Here is a 24,137-nt window from a genome sequence, read left to right on the forward strand (position 1 = left end):
TCAGAGCTAAGAAGAGCGTCCTATAAGCAACACTTTCTTCAGAGTATGCTACACACAGATCTACCACATTTTACAACACCACATTTAAGCTACTTTCCTTCTTGCTTGCTTCATAACCCTTCGCTAATTATTACACTGGTGCAAGAAAAGGATAAGTGCCTTCCTGTACAGTGCTACGCTTACAGATGCAAGCAACAAGGCCACTCTGAACGTCCAGAAATCACTTTTTGCTTTATTTTAAGATGCTGTTTCACCCATCACCTTTTCTCAGTTTCTAGCTCGTTCACTGTCCGATGCTTTTGCTCCAGCTGTTCCTGGAGCTCTGTAATACGTTCATTTTCTGATCCTTCCTGTTGCAATAGAAGCATCTTATTTTCATGCTGCAGCCGAATAAACATTTCTCTGAATCAAAAACAACAAAAAGTCACTGTTAATTAAGAAAAAGGTGACTAAGAGTAGGAGGTAATATTCCTGTTTGCTCTCCCAACCTTAAAGTGAGTGAAACAAGTTCTGCTCAAGGATATAGCTGGGCTAACAATGCAATTTTTTATTAGAAGTTAACTTACAATTTTCAAACATCACGAAAGTTTTTTTAAGAGATATGAACAAAGTTTTAAATTAAGTCACTCCAAACCCAGATTTTATTGTGCCTTTATGTTTCACTCTGCCAGACTTTAAAAGTAATATTAGCTAGCCCTTAGCTGTTCTGTCTGTGTATTATTTACTTATTTATTCTGGCTGCCAGTGGCAAGATAAGAATTGTTTCACTCCTTAAAGAGGATGTTTCAAGCCAAACTTTATATCTGATATGCTTTTAAGAAAGAATGAAAAGTAATTACACTATGGGGAAATAATTATTAAAAGCTACATGGGGATCCAGACAAGCATTATGGACGGAAAGCAAGAAGTGGGATACAGAGTCATGTTGCCAAAAATATTGAACTTTCACAGAGACAATATTATGCCCCACCCATGAAAATCCCAAAACAACCTCAACCTTTTTGTCTTACCTATATTCCACTGGCAGAATTTCAGCAGCAAGATTCTCATGGCTTTTAACATGAGATGCACCTGAAATTGCATGGGGAGTTTAGTTTAACAAACTTAAATCACTAATATACATAAAAAAAACCTCTGAAGATAAAGCAATACCTGTTTGACTCAGGTGATGCTGCTGCATCTGTGAATACCGGAGCTCTTCATTTGTCTCTTTTAATGCATCACACTGTACTATCAGTCTCTACAAAGATATATTTGAGGTGGAATTAAGTCTTACCGCACCACTTTAAGACCAAATAACATTAACCAGGAATAGCACTGACACACACACATTTTAAGACACATTTTATGTTTTATATGTATATACACACACACACACACAAGGCACTAAACTTCATTTTTATGGTAGCACTACTTCTGGGAAGGTTTTCCTCAAGCAGAGCATTTGAGAGAGATTTATTAGGTGTTCAAATAAATTCTCGTTCAAGAGACTTACCTCTTTTTCTTTGATTAAAGCTTCGTGTTTTTCTTCAAGTCGCTTCATTTCAAATGCTAGCTTATCAGCTCTTTTTGATTCTTCAGACAGTTTGTTATGAAGCTCCTGGACCTTTTTATAAAAATCAGCAAAATATATTCAGCACATGAATGTTGCAAGATGTTAGCTTTTAAAGGTAAATTAAAACCTTCACTCCTGCCCAGTTCAGCCAAAATAAACATCTGGTCCTCCAAGCTTGGGGGAGGGGAGATGGGATGGGGGGGCTGTGTGCTTGGTTTCTTTGTTGTTTTTTGTTTGGTTTTGTCTTTTGGTTTTTTTTTTTTAATATTTAACTCCTGCATCTCTTAATTAATACTGAAATAAGTGAAACTGAAATAAAACTTCTACAGTTTAAAATAAATTTCCATGAAGAAAGTTAAGAATATTACATACAAGTGATCTCAGTAATAGCCGAACAAACTCTCCCAGGCACATAAATTACCTCAGTTAAAATAAAGAAGAAAAGCCTGCAAACCATGGACAACAAACCAGTTGAGAGGGCAAGTACAGTTAAGCTTGCTCGTTTAATAAACAGGGAAAGCCAGAAAGTGAATGGCAGAGTATAAAGGGAGTTTTCACGAATAAGAAATTCTAAGGGGACAATACAGGTTAAGACCATGGGCTGTTAAATTAAGCTGCTCAATTTTTTTCATTGAAACATAATTAAAATAATTTTATTTAGGTAAGATGACTATCTGAGGGAAAAGTAACATCTTAAGTATAGATGCAACCTTACCTGTCTTTTGTAGGTTTCTAGTTGGGCACGTGCTGCATTGGCTTTCTTCAGTTCATCCTCCAAACTGACTGTATTGTGCATATACATCATGTTGGTTTCCTGCAGAGATTTGACTTGTCTGCGGAAGTCATTCAGATCCTGTAGCTTTTTACGATACACTTCAACAGTTGATTCCAGCTTACTTGCCTTGTCTGCAGTAGTCCTTAAAGCATAAACAGGAATTAGAAGAAAGAGTGTGTTTCTTAAAAAGATTAAAAAAGTCAAATTCTGCTTTCATGCAGATTCAAGCTATTTTCAAGGAGACATGCAATGTGCTTAACAGCAGAGTTAAAGCTTACTGCTTTATTTTTAAATGCATAATCAATGCAAACTTGCATTATGCAAGGATCGCTTATAAAAGTTGAATTGCAGGGTTATACATAATTAGAACATAATTGCACTATGAAAATTATCATTTGCAGATATGACCAAGAATTACCAGCTGATCATTAATAAAAATCTATGTGGTATGAAAATATTTGGATCATAAATACACAAACGAATTTTAATATCTATGTTTAATATCTGCCATCTCATGTCACTAGAAGCTAGTACAAGAAAATTATAGTTAAGATTTGTTTCAGATGTTATTTAAGAACCACTATAAGTTAAACACCTGAAAGCACTTTTCTTTCCATGTTTTATTCATACTATTTTATGAATAGCAGACCTGCTTTTGCAATATGATTTGCTTTGGATATTTCTTGGGTGGTCTGGTATTTAATTTAGTTTACACAAGCTGGAATGTTACGCCAAATTCTCAAAGTTATTGTGTATTTCATCTTCATTTTGTTCATCATGTTGCTAACCTAAATCTAGCCTAGAATGCTGACACCAAAAGTTAGGTCAAAGTTCTAGCTGCATATATGCTTTTCTACATCAGAAAAGGCAGCCTCTTGCCAACACAAATGTCCCCTTAATAAGAATGCACACACCCACCCACCCCACCCACCCCCCCCGAAAAATTTCTTAATTCTTGCAGACCTTCAACCTTCCATCCTACATGAAGATTAATTTCTGTATTCATTAATCCTGCTTCACAGAAGAATTCCATGTTGCTATCCTTATGCAAACAATAGTGGCTATGCCTGAAAGCTTGTACTCTCTCTCTGCTTTGTCAAAGGGCCCTTTTCCAACATTTATTTTAGAATTCATTCAGATAAGATCTATCTGCAGAAGTAACGCCTCAGAAAAAATCTTGTTAAATACAAAGCCTTGGATTTAGTCATTAAATCCTCCTAATATGTGTGTGGGGTGCTCTCTCTATTACATACCGAAGAATATCATTTTCATCTTTCAAGGCTCTAGATTCTTCTGCCAAAGAGGTTAGTTCATTGTTTCTATGTTGCAGTTCAATCAATTGTTTTTCTAGGTCTTCACAATGGACACGATAATCATCTTTTGCAGCTTCAAGCCTACCAGATCAAAAACAGGAACTCTGTTAAGAACTCATTGTTATTACACATCTTTCATTTAGTGCTAGAACGACTAAAAATAAGACAAAGCAAAGCTACTGATTTAAGCAGCCAGAAAAATGGTACTGTAAGCATGGAACATTTTATGGTCTACCTGTTAAATCATAATGGATTGTATACTGCAAATTTATCATATTAAGGGATCACATGAGAAGTGATTTTTTTCCCCTCATAGGGATCACAGGGAGAAAGACTAATATGTAAAAGAAATCAGTACAGTAAAGAGATATGGTGGGGTTTGGGGGGTTTAAGGTTTTTTTGTTTCGTTTTGTTTACATGCAAATCACTACGTCACTCATTTTCTGCCTTCCATCACCTTTTCTGAAATGTCAAATGGCTACAATATGGCAATTACAAAGTAATATTTTCTACAAGAAGTAACAGTTTCTTTTTCTTTTTAAAGGTAAGGACTGTCCTTAAAATATGTTTATACAGTACTACAAAGCTTTTATAGCAAAAGAAATTGAGATGGAAAATCCTGAAAGAGTACCAGAAATTCTCAGGACGTATTTGACATGACAAGTGAAGGATTTTTGAGAGAAATCATTTCCTACCTGAAGTTTTCTTCTTGCAGTTGTTCCAGCTGCAACTGTGCATGAAAATACTTTTTTGCAACCACAGTATTTGGATCATCAAGAGAGTCATCTAATTGCTCTAGCCTGTCATTCATAATCTCATTTTCTGACACCAAGCTGTTTTTTTCATCCTGGAGGGCAGCCACCTAGTGCAGATAAAACAGCATCAACATTTTAGGACCTGTCCAACTGGAAAGAATTAAAGCAAGACAGCAGTACGTCACCAAATTAGTTTATTAAAAAGGCTGAGCATTTGGAAATTTTAGAATGTAATTTACACAGCATACTTGAGCATACAGATGCTTTAGTGTATGACAGTTATGAAGCACTAAAGGAAAAGTCCCTCTAAAAAAAGATAAATTTTTGTAACTGAAACCATGGTAAAGGCAGACAATGTAATATGGAGAGAAACTGATACTTTCATTAAAAAGGATACCATGGACGCCGTACAAAACACTAAGTATTGGTGTAAAGGTACTCTCCATCTTGCTTGTACTTAACAATAAAAAGCAGGATGGCACTGGCTAGCACACTAACACAGTACTGTCGTGCACTCAGCAGTGAATGGTTGCGCAAGAAGCCGTTTCAGGTGCCATAAGCTAGTAAGCACACACGCAAAAGAAAAAACCTAGACAGCTTCATATAGAGCATGCATTTTTTGCAACAATCAAACAAGTTTGATATTGAAAGTGTTCACAGCTAAGCAAATGAGAATACAACACTTTATTGAAACAGTAAGTATATTAACAGCCATAAAATGGGGAAGGATTAAGAGGATAGAACCTTTAAAGTTTTTCTAGTGAAAGCTGTTGTGTTAATTTTAACATCCTGTCAAACATAAGAGCATGTAGCATGTGTTAGTTAACTGGCATTTAAACAGGGACAATATGCTTTTTGGGTTATGTTTTCCTGAATCATAAAGAAAACCTACCTTTCTTATACTCTTGGAAAATATCAAGGAAGACTGAGACCTTACAAGTGAATTTATTAAGAATTAGTTTAAATGAGAAGCGTCAGTCAATATTATGGCTTCAAATAAATAAAATTTTAAAAAAGCATATCATGGTGACATTATTAGATTAAACATCAGATATAACCTAGAGCATGTTGTATTAAGAAACAGTTTGTTTGTGAACGTAATTTAAAAATCTAACAGATGTAAGAAACAAAACAGTAATTAATCTACCACTTCATTAGGAGCTGGCTTTCTAGGTTCACTCCTTTTTACATACCAGCTGTCACTTTACTATATACATGAACACACAAACACCTGTGTGTAGAGAGCGCATCTGAGCCTTGCTCAGCATAATACTTCCTGTTCAAGGTTCAGCCACTCCTTAAACATGCACAACATTCACACTTCTGAAATAATGTCTCAGAGTTAAAAAAAAAAACAGAACAAACTTTCACACAACTCAGAGCAAGTTTTTCATCTTTTCTCAGTTCCTTTCTCATAGCTTTCTCTTTTTCTTTTCTATTATATCAACATAACAGAAGTGGTGTCAAAGTCAACACAAATTATGAAGAGAGATTTTAAAAACACGCCCCAGTATTGAAGAGCTATGGTCTCATTAACCCATCTGTTTATACTCAGCAGTACCTTTCCCTCGAACACCTTCACGCCTTCACCTGGTCCACGCTATGTTATAAGCAACTGGCTTTGTGTAACCTATCATTAATTAATAGAGAAATCTCAAAAGAGAAGTTTGTGGGACAGGACAAAGCCTGGGACTTCTCTAGTGAGACATACTAAGTCTCCTAATGGAAGCAGAAAGTGCAAGTAAATTGTTATCCCAGCACCTCTGGGACCTTTTCAACAGAGAATACACTTTTTGAAGTTTAACAGCTGTAGTCTGTGAGTTCAGCTGTCAAATCAGTCCTCTTGCCCATTTAAAAGAAATCATTTTCTCCTGCAGATTCTGCTCGCAAGTGGTTTTAGATCTCTGCTTTCACTAGGAAGCCTTACTACTGCCTCAAGAAAAAAGGAAATGAAATATCAATTCAATTCTAACAACAGCTTCCTGGGCATGGCAATTAGCTATGAGCTACTTATATATAAAGTATTTTACTTTTTCTGTTGTCATTACCTGTAAGAAATGTAAAACTGGCCTCTGGGGTTTTTTCTGGTTTTCTTTTTTTTTTTGGTGGGTTTTTTTTTTTTTTCCTTCCCCCCAGAGGCTAATACAGTCAGTATAGCACTCTGGCTCCTATAAGAAGACACCCCCCACACTTTCTCTTTGTTCAGAATCAAATCTGAGATGAACTGCCTCACCAGATAAACCTCCTTTTATTCTCAGATTACAGTGCCATAAAACAGGAATCAGACTTAGGGCTAACAAATGGATTTTTTTTTTCCTTTTTTCTTTAAGAAGTTGATTGAAATGCAAGTTCCTGTTTATTGTTATGAAGTCCCCTCTCCTTTTTCTGAAGAGTGACTTGATTAACTTCTATATGCATTAAAAACAAAAAGTAGGCCTATTATCAGCATGGTTTGAAAGGATCTATTAGTTTCTATGATTTTTATTTCTCAAAATATCCCCCACGTTGCAACTGTGTACAAGAAAAAGTTAGTAAATTTTAGATAAATTTCAAATTATTTTTTTTAATCAACTCCTATTGAAAACAGCATCATTTTCCTATGATTAAATATAATGACTGATTATTACATGAACTGTATTTTTTGGACACAGTTCAAAAGACTAGAGGAAGGAGTGACTAAAAATGAAATGGGCATGATAACATTTTTCTGATGGCTACCTGCTACTAAGGGTAAACATAAAGCTAGCAGACCAACCAACCTTGGAGTTAACAGTTGGCACAGGACCTCAGCTTACGCTTCCATCAGAAACTACTTCCAGTAATTGCATTTTGGAGTACAGAATGATTGCTTTCCCCCCACAAACAGCTAAGAATTCTCATAGAAATTTAAAAAACAATGCAAAATTCACTTTGCCCTTCAGAATTTCTGCATCTTAATAGCAGCACCACTACACATTAAAGAAATAAGCGACATGCTGTTTTTTACCTGTAAATCTAGCTCTTGACATCTTTGCGCCAACTCTTCTTTCTCTGCTAGTGCTTCCTGAAGATCTTCCAAAGCTTTTTTAAGCTTTTAAAAGATAAGACAGTCAATCATTCTGGCCCATATCCAAAGCACTCACAGTTCTAGCTTCCAAAATGTCTCAATTGCTTATACCAATTGTTTAAGAGGGATGTTAGGTACACATTGACACAGAAACCGTATATATACACCGCTAGATGAAGATCTCTCTTCCTTTCACCTGCATTTTAAATGACTACCACATGCAGTAAGTAAATTATTGAAACTAAGAATAACATCCAGATTCGTCACAACAACTTAGGCTAAAAGCATGACAAAACCAAACACAGGAACATTCGTATTGTCACAATTTCAAAATCCCTACCTGTTAAATCAAATGCCCTTCGTCTCAGAATAGAAATAAAAATGCTCCTGTATGGGCAAGTACTTTTAAAGACAACTTCATTTTATGTGCAACACCTTGTACTGTTCAGGTTATCAATAATTTTCATGACCCCTTAAAAATAACCTGGAGTGTTTAGCCCAACATCACTGAGCCTTGATGTATCCCTAGCTCTTCTTGCAATGTAGGTTTGCACTGGCCAGTTTTACTCCATCCAGGAAGATGGCATAGCAGTCACAGCATTTTTTTCTTAAAGAAGCTATAAAAATAGCACATAACTTTTCACTTAATTAGTGCTGAAAAACAGCATTACTTTATTGTATATTCTTTGCCTACATCAGTATGTTGCTCTGCCCTTTGTGAACCAGTATGGTTTAATCAGATCAGCTCTGAGTGGAAAACAGACCAAGCAGTTTGTGCACTCAGAAGACAAAGGAGTGCAATTTATTGTTGAGGTTAATTTTTTTTTTACTTTTAGAATCGGAGAGGCAGAGCAGCTGTCCTCTTCATTTAAGTGATGGCAAGATACCAACTTATTGTTCAGGCTTGAACTACAAAAGCAACAAACATTAGGCAGTTACCTGCTGTTCCATTTCACTTGATGCATCACTTGTGGAAGGACCCATTATCTCCTTGCTCATGAGCTACAGAAAGAGGACACAGAAAAAGAAGGTTAAATATCTGTACGTTCACTGTCTACTGAGTACCAGTTGTATTTACCAACCATGTCCCTGCATCCCTTCAATATATCAAACCAAATTAATAATAATAAAAATACACATCATGGTTGGTAAAAAATTTAAACAAATCTAGAATAAGATGACTTTTTTTTACCTCCCCCCCTCCTCAAATTAACCAAGTTAGCAATAACATCTTAGTGGATGAACCTGTGATCTGTTGAAGTTATTGCTACCCCTTAGTCAAATTAACTTGAATGAACCAGAGGATGGGATTTCACTCAATTAATTAAAGTTATCACACTTCTTTGAATCACATTAATTGCCACTAAGCAAACAATGGGAACATTAACATAGCTCTCACAGATCTCCAGTACAAAGATGTACACAGTATGTTTGTCAACAATTAAAGGGTTTTACTTCTTACTCAGGAATTACAGTATTACTTCTAGACCTTCTTCAGAAAGAAAGTTTGATTAGTCAGAATACAACAAACAATAGGTTTATGGATTTATTTCTCCCAATAGGACACTTATAGCTTTAAAGACTATATAGTCAATTTAAATCTAAGTTTTAAAGCCTACTACCTACTCCACTGTTACCTCGATGAGGCTGCAATTACACATTACATTTTCTTCAAAGTTAGCATTTAGTTTTTGCTTCCCTCCACACTCTGCTTCACAGTCCTGAAGGTAACAGATGTGAGTGTCCTGGTTTTGGCTGGGATAGAGTTAATTTTCTTCCTAGTAGCTGGTATAGTGCTATGTTTTGGATTTAGGATGAAAACAATGCAATAACACCCTGATGTTTTAGTTGCTGCTAAGCAGTGTTTATACTAAGTGAAGCACTTTTCAGCTTCCCATACTCTGCCAGCAAGGAGGTGTAGAAGAAGCTGGGAGGGAGCATAGCCAGGACAGCTGATCCAAACTGGCCAAAGGGCTATTTCATACCACATGATGTCATGCTTGGTATACAAACTGGGTGAATTGGATGGGGAGCAGTGATCGCTGCTCAGGGACTGGCTTGGGCATCAGTATGCAGATGGTGAGCGGTTGCATCACTTGTTTTTCCTGGGTTTTGATCCTCTCTCTCTTGTTTTCCTTTTCATTACAATTTATTATTGTTATTATTATTATTAATTTCATTTTATTTCAATCATTAAACTGTTCTTATCTCAACCCATAAGTTTTCTTACTTTTGCTCTTCAGATTCTCTCCCCCACAGAAGCTGTGTGGTGCTTGGTTGCCGACTAGGGTTAAACCACGACAGCGAGTGACTGCAGAGCTATGCTGTGAGCTGGATCACTAAAATGATCAACCAAGAACAAATTAAGATAGCAGGGGGAGCACACCATGACAAGAATAGAAGAGATGCAGCTGGGAGTTTGTAAATCAGATGCTGGAATGGTCTGTCAGAACAACATAACCTCACAAAAAGTTACGATCAGCTTAACCTTGGGTCCAAGACTACAGCACTGGGACAGGAATTTCAGAACCTGACTCCAGTGTAAGTGGTGGCTGGCAACGAGATACATTTCTTGTGTGAAACAGGAAATCTTAAGCATTTATTGTCTCCTCAAGTTGTATGTTTGGGCATATAAGACTAAAATCAAAACCCTTGGTTGGGGTCTGGGGCCTCTTGGTCCTGATCCTCCCAGATAATTTAGGGAAGTACTTACACTCTTCCCTGACCTTTGCTTGGATGAAAGAATTCACGGAGATCAACAAATGGATATTCGGACTTCTCAGCTGACAGCATTAGGCTATGAACTATTACTTACCTCTTGAATGGCAGTCATGACAACATGCTGAACAGACTCTTCAAGGGTCATGATATTCTGTATGTGTTCTGTGAAAAAGAATTTGTAGTGACTCATGACAATGTTCATCTTAATGGCTTGAGTAACGTGACATACTGTTTGCAGAAAGATCCAGAAGAAACTATTCTCTATAAAGCTTCTTCAAAACAGGTAGTGCTCTTTTTATACCGAGCAGTACCGTTAACCAACAACATTATTATCCAGTAATATGGTAGATAAGCCTAAGAGATTATAATCTCTTAAGTGAACAAATTTATACTATGCATAATAGAGCAAGGAGATTTTAAGACATCTATATTTCCATGGTTCTTTTTTCCTACATACATCTATGTACATATATACATAAGCTTTTGCAAAAAGTCAACAAGCTTGCAACTGAGTTAATAAATAAAAAAAAGTAATCGCTAGCATCTTCATTCCCAACGCAGCCCGACGGCTTACTTCCCAAACACCTTTTATGAATGTGTTGGCTGCTCATGGCTTGGATGGGCATACTCTTTGCTGTGTAAAAACCTGGCTGGATGGTCAGGGCCAGAGAGTTGTAGCAAGTGGAATTAAATCCAGTTGGCAGCTGCTCATAAGTGGTGTTCCCCAGGGCTCAGTACTGGGGCCAGTCTGTTTGATATCTTTATCAATGAACTGGATGAGGGGATTGAGTGCGCCCTCAGTAAGTTTGCAGACGACACCAAGTCGGGTGGGAGTGTTGATCTGCTGGAGGGCAGGAAGGCTCTACAGAGGGATCTGGACAGGCTGGATCGATGGGCCAAGGCCAATTGTATGAGGTTCAACAAGGCCAAGTGCCGAGTCCTGCACTTGGGTCACAACAACCCCATGCAACACTACGGGCTTGGGGAAGAGTGGCTGGAGAGCTGCCTGGTGGAAAAGGACCTGGGGGTGCTGGCTGACAGCTGGCTAAATATGAGCCAGCAGTGTGCCCAGGTAGCCTTCTTGGCTTGTATCAGGAATACTGTGGCCAGCAGGACTAGGGAAGTGATCATCCCCCTGTACTCAGCACTGGTGAGGGCACACCTCAGTTTCAGGCCCCTCACTACAAGACAGACATTGAGGTGCTGGAGCGTGTCCAAAAAAAGGGCAACGAGGCTGGTGAAGGGTCTAGAGCACAAGTCTTATGAGGAGCGGCTGAGGGAGCTGGGGTTGTTTAGCCTGGAGAAGAGGAGGCTCAGGGGAGACCTTATCGCTCTCTACAACTACCTGAAAGGAGGCTGTAGTGAGGTGGGTGTCAGCCTCTTCTGCCAAGTAGCAAGTGATAGGACAAGAGGAAACAGCCTCAAGTTGCACCAGGGAGGTTTAGATTGGGTATTAGGAAAAATTTATTCACCAAAAGCATTGGAACAGGCCGCCCAGGGAAGTGGTTGAGTCCCCATCCCTGGAGGTATTGAAAAGATGTAGATGTGGTGCTTAGGGACATGGTTTAGTGGTGGACTTGGCAGTGCTAGGTTAACAGTTACAGAGACTTTTTGATACATAAGAAAGAAAAGCTTCTACATCTCTTCCACCTTTACAATCACCTGAGGCAGTCTGCTGTTTGTTGAACAGATTAAGGTAGTGTGTACCTTGTTTCCTTTCACAGTTGACTGCACAACCTAAAATAAGCTGCAGAAGCCTGCCCAGTTCGGTGGGATCCGAGTTCTCAGATATCTGGTTTAAGTCCGGAATAAGCTCTTCTGAAATCTGCTGACCCAAGAACTGAAAAAAAAATTAAGAGAGAAAGTGGACGCCCACTTTTGTACAACATGAAAATCTGGTATCATGTAAGAAATCTGGACTCAGTAAGACATCCAGAGAAAATGGTCTATTAATAAGTTTGTTACTGTAAAACTTATGGAAGGGAAAGATTTTAAACATTAAACGTGGAGATATACACTAAAAATATTGGCTTATGAGAGAGTACATAGATAGCAGTATCAGATTAGGAAAGCTGAAGAGGTCTAGATAAAGCAGATGTTCTTAACCGATTTGTTAGAGGGCTCCATACACGAAACCCAGATGTCTCACACCATGCCTCTCTTGGGCCACCAAAGACCATTTCAAATGTCTGTCTCCATCCCTCAGTGTGGAAGTATGTTTGGGGGAAGGGGCACTCAATCCACTGCTAGCAAACGACCTATACCATACTTCAGATTTTTCTCAGAATAGGCCTAAATTTAATCTAAAGTAGATAGCATAAAATATATATATATATGCAAAACACCTAGCAATTATTTAGTGCAATGAAGTTATGCACTTTAATAAGAGTTCTATAAAAATGTTCTGGCAAAACCACAAGTTTTGAAGGTCTATTAACTGTGGGTTTAGTTAACCGACCACTTACACAAGAAAAAGCGACAGTAATAAGTTAAAAGTTCTTGGGCTAGACCTCAAATATGAGAGAATTAATTTATTCTATTTCTATATTCCAATAAAAAAAGGAATTAAAAATGCTTCCAAATTCAGTTGCTCCCTAATCTTTCAAAAAGCTCCTCATAAGCCTAAAGAAGATCTACTTCTGGCCTTGCCAGAGAGCCTCAGTCCTGGCAATATGGAAGGGCTTGGCACTCGGTATCACAACTAAGCCCAGGCGAGACCAAGAAGCCATAAGATGATCTGGCAAGTTTTTCTATACCATACCCATTACATAACTGTAATCAAGCTCCATATAAAATTCAGCATTTTTTTTTATTTAACTCAAAATACAGCACCCTCTTATGGCTACTATAGCCATCCTGCATGAGAGAGAATGAACTATAATCTTTACTATGTCCAGGAGGATTCGTAACTTATCTCCTGGCTCCCAAGTGAGTATCATAAAACCCAGACTAGGGTTGCTGAATCTGTTCTGTTGTGTAGAGAAGGATTAAAACTTCACTAGACAAGAGCAAATACAAATGCATACACAGGCGTCAACAGGATTCTGCAGCTCAGTTCTTATGACATTCACTTGGGCAATGACAGAGACATGGTTTCCAGATTAGACTCTAAGAATCTTCCTGCTTAAGTTAATTTTATCTTCACTCAGTCCTCCCAATTAACCAGATAATTATCATACTTTCTGCCAAAAAAATCCTTAAAATAAATTACTTTGCCAAGAAAAAAAAAAAAAGCTAGGCGAAGGAAGACAATAATCATCATGTTTAATGATTAGAACAGCAAAAAAATTGTTGCTTTTTCCATACCTCATGATAGTAGTCCATAATTCCTTGCAGTATCTTCTTCAGATTACTGGACTAATTGTTGTACATGAAAGATAAGGTTACAGGCTTTTATTAAAATTCTTAATTTTGCTGAAATTAAATAATACTTTATAATAAAATGTTTACATAGCAGATCTACAAGAGGACCCTATAATGACAGGGGAAGAGAAATATTGCAACAGAAAATCCCGATGCAATAATGCTGGAAGGCACTTAAACTATCAACAGACAGTTGAAATTCATTTAAAATAACCTAAAAAAGTCTGAGCTTAATTCTGTAGTTTTTGGACTGCTAGATACTCTCAGGACAGACACAATATCCAACCCCACAAACTTTCACTAACTTCAGCTTTGAATACCTTTATTCTCCAGTTGTCACCAACATCATTTTTAATGCGATTTAGCCAAGATGCATCAAACCAAGCAACATCTCTGAAACAAAATTAGATGATTAAACATCAATAAGCACTCACTTAAATAAATAAGATACCAGATTCCCAGCATTAAATCATCAGATGTTTGACTACAGTGTCTAATGAGGCATGAATTCCTGGAGATTGCAAGTTATACCTATGTCACAGGAAATTTCCATCCTGATGGCTGAATTAAGACACCACCTTCCAAGGCAGGAAGAATTTCTGTATATGCTTGAGCTAGCTACAGCTAAGAACATAAGGATGTGAAGGCCTCTGTCATGCTGAATTTTCACACCTGACAAAGTGATCATAATGATGTAAAGAAACATCCCCTTTTGACTAGTGCTGATGTTAAGTTTGATACCTACTCCAATTCCAACATTCGCTAAAATTCGTCAAAGGCACTTATCAAGAGAAAAAAAAAATTAAACTACTGGCATTTCATATTTTTTTCATGTCTTTGGTTCCCCTGGGCAGCATAATTCCCACTCTGCCAGCACAAATAAGGATGAGTTGCTGAGGGAGTTGTTTACACACACTGAGCTGCCAAGTGGTACAATCACAGAATATCTAACAATATCTTAACTTTTACACCATGCTGTTTATTCACTGTTCTCAAAGCACCTACTAAAAGAAAGACAATTATTATCCCCACGTGCATATCAACCAACTTGGTCGTAAAGAAGTTTGCCCAAAGCCTGTGGCAGCCTAGTACCATAAACACATGGGAAGTGACCCTCAGTGAATCTTCACTACGCAATCCTAAATCCATTTTTGCCATGGCCCAGGAAAAGGTTGAGCTCTGTCTTTACACAACACATTTAAAACCTTTTCAAGCATTTCTGTGGTTGGCTTTTTTGGGGGGCTTTTTTTGTTTTGTTTTTTTGGTGCGTGATGGTGGTGTGTTCATTTTAAGTAATTTCTTAATAATCAAAAATATAGTTCAAGCAGGAGATGGTAATTCAGACTTCTTTATTATCTGAGCCAACAACAACAATAAAATTCCAGTGATGACTTGTAGCATGATACACTTTCAATAAGACTCATGTTACAACCCTCTGAAGTAACTTTAAATTTCAAAAGTAGCGTGTCACTCAACCCAGTACCATTTGTCATCACACCAATAAAATAGGAATGATTTTGCTTTTGATTAGCCCTCTATTATTTTTTAATAATAAAATTGCCATTGAAGTTTCATGATTCTTTTTTCCACAGAAATAGTAAGTTATCATTTCAATCCTAGAACTTAAATCTAAATCAACTGAGCAATCCCAAGAGGAAAGAAGCACAAAGACATGCCTTTTGAACTTTTAGGTCCTCATTCCAAAGAGGAACATATTGCCTGAAGCATGAATACCCATGGAAATCGTGTTGATGGAAAATTGAAAAAGATCATATCATTCTTGCCCAAACACCCTTAAGTATGAATTTAATACAGCAGTTTTAGAATATCTCCTCATCACCTTCTCTACTCTATCACATTATTATTCAACCATTTTATCATCCCCAAAACAATAACATAAAGGTATATTTTACCTTCTGCTATAAACTGTCTACTCTCAGTTTCTGTCTACTTTAACTATACAAAAAACTTCGGTTGGGAGAAAGCGACTATGCACATCAAACACAAAAAACCTCAAGAAATTAAATACCTCTTCTTCAAACTTAAGTATCAACTTACATTTGGTGAAGTACCTGCGCCATGGCAACGCCACTGGTCAAGTCCTGAACATCTCTGCAAGGTGCAGCAGTACGGAAGGTCTGCAGCTAAAAGAGGGAAAAACATTGTGTTTTTTGCTCAGTAGACAGGTAGAGGAATCAGTTACCATTTTCCTTTTCCTCTTTAAGGCACAAACATTTAGCAAGATGTCTTTCTACTGGAGGCAGCTGAAATCCTTTTTGAACTATGTAGTTTTTAAGCCAACCCAATTATCTCAATACTTGTGACTGTTGATTATGACTAGTAGCTTAGTAAGTTAGTATTACCATGCTTTGCTTTTTCATGCTAGTCCTTCTATTGTAAATCAGATTATGGAATACTAACTTGGGAAACTTAAGTCATATTTATCCATCCCTCGAATTATGTTAGGGTGCTTAGCTCTGGACACATAACTACCTAAACAAAAATGGCATCAGAAGAACAGGCGAAAGTTGAAGGAAAAAAAAAAATCCAGTCTTTTACTACAAGCATTTAGTAATAGAAGTCATGACACCAATAGAGAACCCTGAAATTATTTGGGGGTTAAGAACAGAATGGAGAAAATTACACAAGAACAGTGGAAAAAACAGTTGTCTGAGAGCTACTGCACACTTTAAGAATATGAAGATAGCTGAAAAAGACTGAACCATTTCAAGTCCTGTGAGCTGGCAGCATATTTCCTTGCAATTCAGGAATTCCAAAATTACTCTAAAGGTGTTCCTATTTAAATATGCAACTTCAAAATACTGCTATCAACCCAAGAAACTTTACTATAACCTAAAGTTATACATCTTTTCCTAGTAATCATATTTTATTCATATATTATTCCTGGTATTTATATCTAATATATATACACATATTTTCCTGTTATTTTCTAAGCATCACACTACCTAGTGTTTAAGCACAGGGCTGGATGCAATTTTACCCTGTCTACATATTTTTGTCTAAAGATTAAGCAACGAAGCCTCAGTTTTCACTTTTCTCCTCTACTACAAAATCAGATTATAGGTGTAAGCATTTTATAATAAGTTGCCTGATCTATTCTATATGATGGTTACATGTGATCTTCATATTCTAACTGGTGCTTCCAGTTCCTTTGTAGTAGGCCTATTAAAGTCCCTTTGTAATAGGGCTATACAAACAAGATGCAACTCCCATCCTAAAGAATAAAATTTCATAGCTCAAGTGTTTTGCAGCTAACTTCTCCAAAAGCAACTCAAATGACATGAATACCTTCAACATGTCTACATCCTTGTAAGAGCACTGCAATAAACACCCAGCAGACAGCTCTATACATAAGAACCCCATCATCAACCTGATGTATAACACTAGATTACACAGCCATAGGCAGCTCTTCAGCTGCCTGCAATTAATTCTGACTGCTTCATATATAAAGCCTTAAAACATGGAGGTACCCAGGTCCTCGGATCACTCCACAGACCGTAAAAATTGACTGCAAACTCTGCAAAATACTCCATCAGGCTCCAGGAATTTGTGTCTTGGAGAACCCCTGGAGCACAGACAGTACATTGGTATTTAACAGTCCTCAGTGAAGTTTTCTTCCATGAACTTGTGCAGACTCTTCCCCTGTTGCCTTCTCCAGGAGCTCAAGTCTGTATTGACCTTTACCATACCCATCTCCTCCCACTGTGCTTTTCCCAGGACCAACAGTCCTCATCTGTTCAGCCAGTTCTCATATGGAAGCTCTTCCATACTTCCCATGAGGACAGTAATTTTTTCTCTTTAGTTTTCTGGTTTTCCCGCATTTAAGATCTGTAGGATGAGATTACCTCAATGTTAAAAATGTTTCTCCTTTTTGGATATTGTGGTGGGTTTTTTTTTAAACTACCCCCAAGCTCTCATCTAACATTTTCACAATTATCTATTATAGTTGCAATACTTTATTCACCAAAAAACCAATCAGCTCAGAGCTAACTATTCTAGGTGAGAAAGCCATTTCCCACACACGTGTCAGTTCATCACATGGTTACTCAGGAAAATAAGAGCTCACCAGTAATTCTTTTACATTCAGCCTTCTTTATAACAATGAATAAAACAGAAAGGTGAAAGTTTGCTGTTAATACTATTAAAAGATGTATATGTGGAATAGAATGGAAGCAAGAACAGATCCTTATAATCTCTGCCCACTGCAAAAATTGACTTCTTAAACTCACTACGCTTACAATGTCCTAAATTATGTGTCCATCTGTGAGAGGGCTTTCCCAAACATCTTGTGAAACGTAAGCTTCTTCAGAGGTCACTGGTGAATGACCTTGTCAAGTGTGTTTGGGAAATGGAGCTACTTGGACAAGAGTGGTAGAAAAGTACAGTTTCCAGCTGTGAGAATTTGAGGCAGTTGTCATCCATTCTATGTTTATAAAGAGTGACCACATATGCTGAATATTTGTTTGCTTGCTTCAGAAAGAGTCTAATAAGCCAAGAACAGAAAAAAACGCAGAGCAAGGTTTTGTTATCATTTGTTTGGGTGTTTTTTTTTTTAATTAAAAAAAGTATTTTTTAAATCCTGTATTACAGCAAGTGAGAAGTCAGTAATCCCTGGCAGGTTACATAAAAGATTAACTAGAAGAACACAAACTGCAGCAGCTGTGATTGACAGCACAGGTTTCTAATAGTATCGCAGCCTTAATGCCAATGCAAGAACAGGCACGCAAGATTACAAGTCAAGACTCAGCATGCCAGAATGCAGAGTTTTATGGCGCAATATCGTGATGCTGCCATTTGAATATACTCCCTTGTAAACCAAAGCAATTGCTAAGTACAGGTACTACCATTTCACCCAAGCCAGTTAGAGCAGGTGAACAAAGCCTTAGAAAACCCTGTGACATGCAACACTGCTTTATGTATGCCAGTATCTCCCAGAATAGAAACAGCTAATTAAAATTAAGCAAAAAGCAGGACTGACAGTCTTAGTTTCTCCATATATTTAAAAGTTACATAAGCACCTAGAAATAATATGAGAGTAGTATTAATTATGGGTTCTCCAAGCCCCATGCCAGCCCAATCATTTCCTCAAAACAGATTTTTACTGTACTTACAGAAACAATAAAGGTAATGGGCATGGCGAGGAGGTTGTTAGGAGCAGCCGTAGACTTCAGGACTATGTAGTACTCCTAATCTTTTTTCAGATTTGATTAGTTTTACTAAATGTAGCTTCAAGTACATGCTGCTACTCATGATGAAGATCATTCCACAAATCTAGCTTAAACGCACCCTGCCACTTGCTGCTACGAGAGGAGCAAGTATTTTTCCCTCAGACGTACAGCTACTATGCTCGCAATATACACTTGAAAATTTAATTCTATATCATGTAACACTTATGCCTTTTCTCTGGATCTGCTGAAGGCTCTACCACCAAACAGCTGTAGATTAAACAAGACTGTTCACATTACTCAGTAGAAATCAACCTATCCAACTCTTGGGAAGGTATGCCCTCAATTGCAGCTGGACGATGTAGAATTGAGGTTCTCTGTTTTATAGCCAGACTACACATACTAGGGATAGAAGTTTTATAGAATTAGTCAACGACATTTTAAAGTAACAATAAACATTCCCATTCTTAATCCCAGAATATTAATAGAATAACTCAGCCATTGGCAAAGTCAACATTACCAATGCTGCCAGTACCAAACAGGGGTACATCTATTGTAGAAAAAGCTTTCTGTTTAAGATGTTACCATATATCTAGTCTCTAGTTTGGAGACAAAGACAGAAGCAGCCTCAGAGAGGTACAGTACCGGAAGACATTCAAGAAACTTTTGCTCTACTACAGTAAAGAAAACACTTATTGTAATGGTACCTAAACACAGAAGATACTACTGCATTGCTAGGCCTACTGCTGCTACTCTTTATCACTCCACTCCTACCCACAGGCAGAAAATATTAAGGTTCACTTCACATATATGTGAACCAAAGTTTGTCTTTCTGACTTAGAAAATTGTTTCTGCAACAGACTTGTGAGTTCAACCTTAACAGATATTACTTATGTCAATTTTCCTTGGAAATTCATACACACATTTCCCCTATAAGTTAATCTAACTCCATAATGTTTTTCCGGTAACATCCTCAAAACTTTAAATTCAATGACACTTGGGTTAAAGAACCAATAGATAACATTTTTATTTGTGCCTTCTCTTTCTTCTCTGGATAATGCATGTTTTCTAATATAGAATTTGCTAAAATAAAAAAAAAAATACAAGATCAGCAGAACACAAGAAAATCAGAAGCATCTCTTTGCTATATTGAGTAAATAAATGGAGAAACCTTTAGAACCACAGTTACAGAACCCTTTTCTCTTCAAATACATAGCACTTCAGCCCCCCCTGCCCAAATATGCTCAGCTTCAGAAGATGAATTTTTTTTCCTATTATTCAGTCTGAAGTTCAAGTTGAAAGCATGTTTGAAACATACCTCAGTGTTAACAATCGTCTTCTACTAAGTTGTAAACAAGGTCCCAGAAATAGGCTGTTAAATCTAAAAACATGCATCTGGCAATGTATCTGCTGAGTGTTGCATGCAAAACCTAAACACACAGAGTTGGATGTTCATTTACATCAATGACACTACACAAAGCTCTTTCAGTCTAATGCTGGTTAAAGTTCCATTAGGAGTCCCTTTAAGATTCATGATGTAATTACAGCCATGCACTGTGGCAATATTAAAAATGAGAATTAGGTTTAAAATATTTTAAGTGGGAATTGTAAAAATTATAGGAGTTCAGCACTGCTGACAGGATTTTGAGACAGAGTTGAGGAATGCATTGATTTATTTTGCAATTGAATCATGATGGAGTTATTCTTACCTGACTAGTAAGAGAAAAATACAAAGTTAAAGAACCCAAAAAAGAGAAAGCAAAGGATGCATAGATTAAACGACAAAAGATATGCAACTGCAGAGAGGTAAGCATAAGATGACTGAAATTCTAATGACCAACAAAACATTGAAAGCATACAAGGTCACAGAAAGGAAAATGGAGGCAGGAAAAGAAAGGAGGAAATTGATTTTCAGTGATTTATTACAGACTTTAACTCATTAAAACTTCTATATTGTCATGTAGCAACTAAAAGGAACACCTACTCTTGTAGCTGTTGCTATCACTTTTGCCAGTTTCGCTCCTGGATCTCCACAATGCTTCTAAAACACTCCCTTCTTTCCCTGATTCACACTTCACATAGACAAAACACCTGCTATTTCTAGAGCAACCCTTCACACTAGGTAATTGCGGCCTTCCCTGCCAAGATTTCATGCAAAAGTTCTATTTAACAGAGCTCACTCTCAGCAAAAATACTGCATCTGCAAGATGAGAATTACAGACAAGGAAGCAGAAGAAACTTGTAAAGAACAAGGGATAAAAAGAAAGCAAGCTTGATTGAACTGAAGAAATACGTGCTTCTTGCACAGGCAACACCACACATTTAGGTGTGCTGCGACTGACTGTAATTAATGCTTCAACCAACTGAAAGCTGGTATGGAATGTTCTGAGGTTTCTGCTCCTGTCAACTCAATTCAAATTAATTGCATATATTTGTTATTATTGTTAATTACTGAGCAGTTTCCACATTGAAGCCACTGCTGGAGAACCACTACTTGGACCTACAGGACATTCAAAAGACCACATCTGCGCTTCAAGGGTGCTTGCAAGAGCATTTCACTGGTTGTAAGAACACTCGGTTCTCATGCAGGCCCCATTACTGCAGCCATGCCTGTATCCCAATCGCCTCCAGCTGCTGCTCGCTTGCCGCCGGGGAAGCGCTCCCGCCCCTCTGAGCGCCTAACAGGAGCCCGAGCCGGCGGGCTGCTCACCCCGCCCCGGCCGGGGCAGCCGCCCCCCGCCGGCCCCCTCCCGCCGCCGCAGAGCTGACGGGCGCAGAGCGCCGCGGGCGGCGGCGGCCGCCTCCCCCGCCCTGTGGCCGTCGCCCCCGTCACCGCGGCAACGGCGCGGGCCCAACAGGTGCCCCCGCCGCCGCGAAGCCGCCCGCCGCTGCGCTCCGGGAGGGGCTGACAGGGGAAGCCCCTCTCCGCCGGGGGAGGCCGCTCCTGCGGGAGCCCCCCCGCCGCCGCCTCCTCCGGAGGCCCCCTCGGGGGCAAGCGAGGACGCGCCACCGGCGGGCAGGGAGGAGCGCGGCGGAGCGGCGCGGTGGGCGGGCAGGAGGGACCCCCGCGGCACTCACCCAGAGGATGAGGCTGTCACAGAGCAGGAGGTCCGCCGGCTTCGCCTCCATGGCGGCGGCCTCTTCCCCCCGCCGGCCGCCCCCGCTCAGAGCGGCTGCGTAAGCACCCGATGCACGGAGCGCGCTGACGCCCAGTACAACGCGCAGCTGACGTGACAGAGCAGCCCACCCCGCCCGCGCCCTTCCGAGCAGCGCCCACCTCTGCGCGGGGGGGCGGGGGTGCTGTCAGGGCGTACACGTCAGCGCCCGCCCAGGCCTTCAAACGCCAGGAGTGGCAGCGGGTGTGACCAATCACGGGGGGGAGGTGTAGCGGTTCGCGCCAATCACGGTGGGCACTTGTTAGGGGCGGGGACGCGCCTCTCGACGGCGGCTCTCCGCAGCGGCCCACGCTGTCGCTTCGTGCGGTCCCTGGAATGGGCTGTGGGAGCGAGGCGGGAGCGTCTCGCCTACCCCGGGGGTGAAGCCTGGGCCGCGGAGGCAGCGGGTACAGCCCCTGCCTTCCCTCCGCGGCCGCGAGCCCGCACAGGAGGCGCCGCTCCGTCCCAACATGGCGGCCGCTGCCTCCTCCCGCCCTGGCGGCCCGGGCCGCGGCTGCCTTTCGCCCGTCACAGGCGCTGCCGTAGGCCGGGGACGGACGGACCGTGGAGGTCACGGGGTGAAGAGCTGCTGGCGTGGCTCAGACTTACCTGTGCCTAAGGTGCAGGTAGCTCAGTGTACCTGTACCAGCTGCAAATGTTGCTTTCAGAGCAGGGTACAGAATTGCTTAAGAAATACCATTGTTCAATGAGGCAAACGTAGCAGTTCATTTCGGGGAGGCAGAGGACGGAAAGCGGTTAAGCACGAGGCTGATGAGCAGCTGTTTCAGCCCTTCTCCAGGCGGTGGGGCAACGTGCCCCGTCCTGCAGCGCAGGTGGGGTTGAGAGGGGCTACGGCAGTTTTACCCCTTTGATTTATACTGTCATTTTTATTTTTCCTCTCTCCTCAGCCTCAGGGGCTGTTGTTCGTAGCACCCAAAACCCGCCAGGCCCCGGCGTCTGACGGGTGGCAGTGTGGCCCCGCCAGCGGGGAGGGCGGAGGAGGCCCGGCACCTGGCGGGGCGCTGCCGGGCTGCCCCTCCCCAGCAAGGCTGGTCCCCGGGCCGCCCTGTGATGGCTGCCTGCACGGCGCCTCAGGCACCCCCGGCCCGGCACCGTGCACGTTCTTTTCATCCTGCGTGTTTCACTACAGGACAACTGAAATGTGGGTTGTCTTTTTTTGTTTGATATTTTTTGTTTCAGAAAAAAAAAAACAAAACCCACACCAAAATTCTTTCACTTGCTTTCCTCTACTATATTCGTTTCACAGAAAAAAACTAACCTTATTTGACCAGCTCTTGGGTATGCCTGGTTCAGGATCTTGTCTTCTATAATACCCTGCCTCAGACACTCCAGAGAAAAGTCTAAGTACCTTACACTAAGAAGATGTGATTACTCTGTCCCTCTGCTGTGTCAACACAAGAACTTCTGTAACTTTTCTCTCCAACAGCCTCTTTTAGTAATTGATTTGAACCGTTATTTTTTGTTAGTTGATTCTGTTTGTGAAGATTCTTACATTGCCTGTTACTGGAATGTGCAGGATGGCATTAAACACATCAATGTTTAGGTCAGCCTAAGAGTGGGCTAAATAACTTGAATAATAGCTGTTATAGGCACTGTATGCTCTTCTTTTTTGGCTATTCTACTTCAAGATAGATGCTTGAATTTTCTCTTACTGATTCTACTTTGACTCACAGAGATTAAAATTGTGGTGGATGACATGGACAGTATTTACATGACTATTTCCCCCTATGGCTGTCCAGAATTGATAAAGCCTCGAGGCTTGGATTTCTGGAAACCCTTTGACTCTTTCCTTCACCAAAGGTTCTTAAAGAGATTTGGTTGCCATGGAAGATTATCGGAAATCCTTATTAAAAATAGAATAAGGAATAAAAGGCTTTTACAGTAAAATCCCACAGAGTTCTGTGCTAGGATTTGTACTGTTGAGCATGCTCATTTTCATTTTTTAATATTTTTCCTTTTTTATAATTTCTACTAGCTTTTGTTAACTTTTCTTTTACCCGTCTTCATTTGCTTACTGTTTCTCCTTTATTATTTTATGTCCTTTCCCTTCTCGGGAAGTATCACATCCTAGCATCTGTCACTTCCTACCAACCTTTACCCAGTTTCCTACAACTGATTTCACAGAAGCATATAATTCTGCATTTCAACTTCTTGATTTCATATGCTTTTTCTCTGCAGATTCAACCTCTCACCCACTGGCTTTCTTTATACAGTTTCTACAGGCAACTTGTTTTTCCTGGGTTTATG

The 24,137-nt window shown here is 39.7% G+C and overlaps 1 protein-coding gene across 1 annotated transcript in view; it reads right to left on the bottom strand.

Annotated features, from left to right (window-relative positions):
• Positions 1-21,977, bottom strand: part of HOOK1 (hook microtubule tethering protein 1) — a 30,836-nt gene extending 8,859 nt beyond the window's left edge. Inside the window, exons 1-15 of the mRNA XM_087733607.1 lie at positions 21,793-21,977; positions 15,587-15,672; positions 13,849-13,921; positions 13,472-13,522; positions 11,873-12,005; positions 10,260-10,327; positions 8,384-8,446; positions 7,385-7,468; positions 4,339-4,505; positions 3,584-3,724; positions 2,271-2,472; positions 1,496-1,606; positions 1,153-1,240; positions 1,011-1,071; positions 262-402 (exon numbers count right to left, since the gene is read on the bottom strand). Coding sequence (XP_087589733.1) covers positions 262-402; positions 1,011-1,071; positions 1,153-1,240; positions 1,496-1,606; positions 2,271-2,472; positions 3,584-3,724; positions 4,339-4,505; positions 7,385-7,468; positions 8,384-8,446; positions 10,260-10,327; positions 11,873-12,005; positions 13,472-13,522; positions 13,849-13,921; positions 15,587-15,672; positions 21,793-21,843 — 1,520 coding nt within the window. The 5' untranslated portion in view covers positions 21,844-21,977. The remainder of the gene's footprint in view (positions 1-261; positions 403-1,010; positions 1,072-1,152; positions 1,241-1,495; positions 1,607-2,270; positions 2,473-3,583; positions 3,725-4,338; positions 4,506-7,384; positions 7,469-8,383; positions 8,447-10,259; positions 10,328-11,872; positions 12,006-13,471; positions 13,523-13,848; positions 13,922-15,586; positions 15,673-21,792) is intronic.
• Positions 21,978-24,137: the final 2,160 nt, after the last annotated feature.

Source organism: Nipponia nippon, unplaced genomic scaffold, assembly GCF_047370975.1.
Source record: "Nipponia nippon isolate SJK-2023a ecotype South Korea unplaced genomic scaffold, ASM4737097v1 scaffold_5, whole genome shotgun sequence".
In the NCBI taxonomy this organism is placed as follows: Eukaryota; Metazoa; Chordata; class Aves; order Pelecaniformes; family Threskiornithidae; genus Nipponia; species Nipponia nippon.